Below are 5,278 nucleotides of genomic sequence, written 5' to 3' on the forward strand. Positions count from 1 at the left end.
CCCTTTTTTCCCCCCCCCCCCGGGGCCCCCCCCCCCCCATTCTCTTCAATTCTCTCCTCTTTCTTGCTGTCTTGTTTTTATCTTGCATCAAATTTGATATCAGAGTCGAAACTTGAGTAATTTTTCATCTACAATCCAAAACTTTTTCATAACCACTTTTCAAAAACTTGTAGAACAATACAAACGAAGGAATTTGTAGTAATGTAGTAGTCTTCTTTTATTTAAATTTTCTTTCTTAGTTGGAAAAAAAATCGTTACTGTTCACACTCGAAATTTCATTTTTTTTTTTTTTTTGCAATTTCAAAAAAAAAAACAGAGAAAAATTTGTTACAGATCTGCTACAATTTCAGTTCCATTGTACTGTTCACCCTTACTACATTTTCATCACACGTTGGCACCATATAACACCTACAACAAACCCTAGCCCTAATTCTATTCCATATACACAGCCCACTTACTTCCAACTCAACTCTTATATTCCCACACACGTTCCTTCTCCACAAGCCCAAATCCAGCAGCCCATTTCACATTCAACCCATATGTCCCAATCCATTTAACATAAAAACAAGCAACCTAATATCGCACCCAAGCTCAATAAATGACAAACTCATCAGGCCCAACTACCCAATCTCATTCACTTGACCTAACTCACCTTAGCCCATACGATTTCAACCCAATCTTCTTCGATCAAGCCAACATCCATATTCGACGCAGCTTCAGAATTTCAATCCCCCACTCCGGCGACCCATCAGCCGCTACTCCCGCCGACGACCTTCACGCTGGCAACCACGTGACCTGCTTCTTCACCACCGCCATCATCTTCAACTCTAATCATTAGTCATTTCCACCGCTGCCATACAAACCCCACAGTTCCTTCATCTATCGTCCCCGACCCCCACAAAATCATCAATCACTACCACTATCAACTACCGCTCACCGCAAATTACACAGCCCTCCCTACCGTTTGCATCTCAACCGTCGACACCTGCCATTATCATCGCCCAGCTTCGCTTCTTCACTTCAACAACAAACCCACTCACAATCAGAATCCACCACCAGCAATCAATAAACATCGCTGCCCATAGATGTCACCTGAGCCACCATCAACCACTACCTGCAAATCGGGCCACCACCACTGCACAATCCCAGCCAGCAAATCACGCCAGCATGGTACAACACAGAAGCCTAATTCATCCAGAATTGTCACGTACCAGAAACCTCCGTAACTTTCACCGAGTACCACTGCCATTCTACCGACAACAACTTCATCGTCGGCGACCCACCACCGGCCCAATCTTTAGGGCCCAATTGTTTAACAACTTTCTCAAAGATTGCAGCCGACTTCGTCAACCACGCAATTAACTGTCTCCGTTACCAACTGCTTCCACCGATCACAAAGCACCATTACAGCCGCTTGAGGTCAACTAGACAACAGGGAATCACTGTCTCCTAATTCTCATTGATTTATACTGCCATTTCATTTTTAAAGTGCATCGTTTACATTTTTTGTGTTGATGTTACTCTCATAACTTCAGTCGTAAGCTTCACTTGACTGGAGTCACTCACTAAATTGCCATTGTTACCCTATTTATCTACGAGATTGGAAGTTTTGACAAATCAATTAGACTCTTGCTTTATTATTTACAAGTATCAGCACTATTAACTTACATATTTGAATTATGTAACCCCAAACTTTGTTTTTAAAAAAAAAGGGAAAAGAAAGGAGAGAGAGAATTTCATATTGAGGTTTTTAATTGTTGGCCCGTGTTGCATATTGATTTCTCTATTGCACTTCATTTAGGTAGTATTGCATTGCATAGGGGTTGCGTTACTACCTCTAGTTTTAGTACCTTTACCATGGACCTTTCTCAAATTGAGCCCCTCACCCGACAATTGGCACAATTACAAAATCAATTAGCGGCTGTTCAAACTAAAATGGCTGCCACTCGTGAAAAAAGTAGAATCCTCATTGTAGAATGAACAGTTTTGAGCAAACCCCTCGTTTGACTAGTGTTCTTAACTTTGAAGTATCCCATAATAAACAATATCATCATCGATAGGGTGATCGAAAACATTCTCGACACGATCGTAAGGATAGGGATCAAGTTACTCATGGTACTCATTCTCTTCCACGTCATGAGGAGCATTCCTATAGAAACATTAAAGTGGATGCTCCTACTTTCGATAGTTGCTTAGATTTTGAAATTTTTACTCAATGGACTACCCTTAAACAAGGAAATCAGTTAGTGACTAAGTATATTGCTGAATTTGAGGAGTCTCGAATGAAATGTCATGTCTTTGAGGATAAGTACCTGACTTTGAGTAGGTTTATCGAAGGTCTAAGAGAGGAACTTAGGCGTGAGCTTTTCTTTCGAGGTGTCACTGCTCTTGATCACGCTTACTCTTTAGCTCGAAACTACGAGTTACTTATTAGTACTCCATATGAAAAGTGTAATCACCATCGTTCACTCATCTCATCAGCACCACCTCGTCATAAGTCTATCATAGAGCCTTCCTCGTCTGATGTTCCTTCCAAATCAATGACACCTCCTCCTGTTAAATCCTTTCTAGGACCTCCCATATCTATTTCTTCTCACTTGCATTGTTTCAACTATAAGGACTTTGGCCACATCTCTTCCGAATGTTCTAGTCGAGCCTTAACCATGGAAGGAAGAAAGAAAGAATGTAATAGATGAGCCATTAAAAGGTCTAGTTTATGAACCTAAACTTGAAGATTTTGATGACTTGGATGATAATGAGGACACCTCATTAGGTAGTATCCGGACTTTTCCTATAACTCTAGGTGCTGTACCTCTTGTTCTCAATACCTCTCAGTCAAGTGTTGTGTGTCGTACCTTTATCCAACCCAAAGGTCCTGATGATTTACGTAATCATGCCATTTTCAAGGAAAATATGGAGAATTGGAATTTGATCCTTCCAACAACTCAAATTGCATATAACATTTTTGTGAATCGATTTATAAGTACGAGTTTCGTCGAAGCTATTCAGGGTTATAAGTCTAAGATGCCTTCAGACCTTATTCCAATGTCCCCAAGTGCTAGTGTGTCTATGTCAGCTGAGGCATTTGTACATCATCTTCACAACTTGCATAATGAGATCAATAAACAATTTGAAACAAGTAATGCATTATATGAACTTCGGCTACTTCAAACTGATTTGCATAAGCTAAATTTTGAATTTAATATTAAGGATTATGTTACATTGCAAGCCTTTAGTGCTGATCCTTATGAAATTTTAAAGCATGTTGGTCCAAATACATATATCATTGATCTCTCATCACATTTTGGCTACCACTCTACTCTAAATATTGAGGACTTCGTTACTTACAAACACCGTTTTATGCCCTTTAATGATCCTTTTTCTACTTAGCTTTGTGTACCCCCAACTTGACTATGTTGATATTTCTACCTCAATACCACATATCACAGCACACAAAGATAAAATTGATATTATTTTAGATGAACGTATTGTATTAACCAATGATGGCAAAATTCAGTACTTCCTTGTTTGTTGGGTAGATTGACCTGCTTCTTATACCTCTCCTTATGTACAATCATTTGAAAATTTTGAAGATGAGGTGCATGAGTATTGATCATTTGGAGTCCAGTATTAGTACTTGATTAGAAGGAAAGACCACCCCCTTGACGAGATCATATTTTTGGGAATAAGCTACAGTTTTCAGTACTATCAATCTTGAAATTTTGGTACTTGGTTCTTCAGAAAAATCGTCCCCCCATGGCTTGACTTGAAGCATTTGGAGTATTAGATTGACTGCAGCCTATAATAATGTATCAACTCGACAGGATCGAGTTTTTCTCCCACCTCGAGAGAGTTGATAAGGACATAATTTATTTTATTTATTTTTAGTTGGACTTTATTTATGTTTTAGATTCCATTTATGTAACTGGGCTTGTATTGACCAAAGTCCATTCTAGGTAGAGTTTTGTTTTTACTATTTAAACCTAAGTTGACATGTAATTTCATTAGTTTGATGAATTGAAGAATATTTTGGCGGTTTGTTGCCTATGGCTTCTTTCTCCTCTCCTCCTCCTTGATTTCTCCCTCTTCTCCAGTCCCCCCTCCCAATTCTCTCCGATTCTCCCCTCTTTCTTGCTCTCTTCTTTTTATCCAGCATCAGATGTCATCGGCAACGTTTAAAATTTTAATATTTAAAAATCAAAACTGAAGCCTAAATAAAATTGAATAAGTAGCATTTAGAAGTTTTAGACATGAGCTTCTCAGTTTACAAACAGGATAATTCGACAAAATGCTCTTGAATGAATGCTAAGTAGATGAGAAAGAAAGTCGCGTCCAATCAAAAATAAAATAGATTGAGAATATCAAAAACAATACGTATGTATCTAAAAAAATTAAACACCAGTTTTTTTTTCTCGAGATGCTATTAATGCCTTACATGTAGAATTTCTATCAGAGAAGGGCTCCTATCTATAAACTGGAGAACAAACATGGAAATTGTAGAAAACATAGGCTTGGCTAACATCCTTACCTTAGGGCTTGAGGCTTCAACTCTCCATATGAGATAATAGCACCTCAAAATTTTATATTGAAAAATTTAACATCTTTTATCAAGTATCACGAACCGTGGTAATACAATTGTTATACCTATAGCTACACACACACACACACACATATATATATTAACATACATATAGATAGATAGCTAGATGGATGGATGGATAGCTAACTAGAGAGATAGATAGATTGTATATTGTAAGAATTATATGGATGAAATATTTTATGATCTATATAAATGTGTGCATGTAAGTTAACACCAATAAATTGAAACATCGTAAAATTATAATATCTATGGGGCAAGGATGCTAACCTGTCGAGGTTGAGAGACCAAAGTGCTTGACTCATCAGCATCACTATAAGAAATTCCATCATCAAACGTGCCTCCAAAACCACCTTCATCATCCCATGATGGCATTTCTCCATAGTCATCTCTTTGTGGACTTACTTCATCTAACCACGACAAAGGGTTAGCACTCGTCTTCAAACAGAACTAATTTGGAAATTTTGATTGATTCTTGATAAGACATGATAAAGATATGCATTAGTGTACAAAGGGAAAAATACAAATAAATAACAAAAATCTTAAGTTATAGAAGTGTAACACTCCATATAAAATGATGTGGGATACAAAGCGATGTAGAGAGGAAAGGGAGGGAAGGGAAAAACATTAAAATGTAGTCAAATATGATTCACTTAGCGGTCACCAAAATAATGTGACATT

General features: G+C 37.8%; 1 protein-coding gene across 1 annotated transcript in view; it reads right to left on the reverse strand.

Moving 5' to 3' along the window:
* The window catches only part of LOC111371995 (condensin complex subunit 2-like), a 14,180-nt gene that overhangs the window by 4,263 nt on the left and 4,639 nt on the right, over positions 1-5,278 (reverse strand). The window contains exon 7 of the mRNA XM_022994136.1: positions 4,868-5,047. Coding sequence (XP_022849904.1) covers positions 4,868-5,047 — 180 coding nt within the window. The remainder of the gene's footprint in view (positions 1-4,867; positions 5,048-5,278) is intronic.

Source organism: Olea europaea, chromosome 23 (genome assembly GCF_002742605.1).
Source record: "Olea europaea var. sylvestris chromosome 23, O_europaea_v1, whole genome shotgun sequence".
In the NCBI taxonomy this organism is placed as follows: domain Eukaryota; kingdom Viridiplantae; phylum Streptophyta; class Magnoliopsida; order Lamiales; family Oleaceae; genus Olea; species Olea europaea.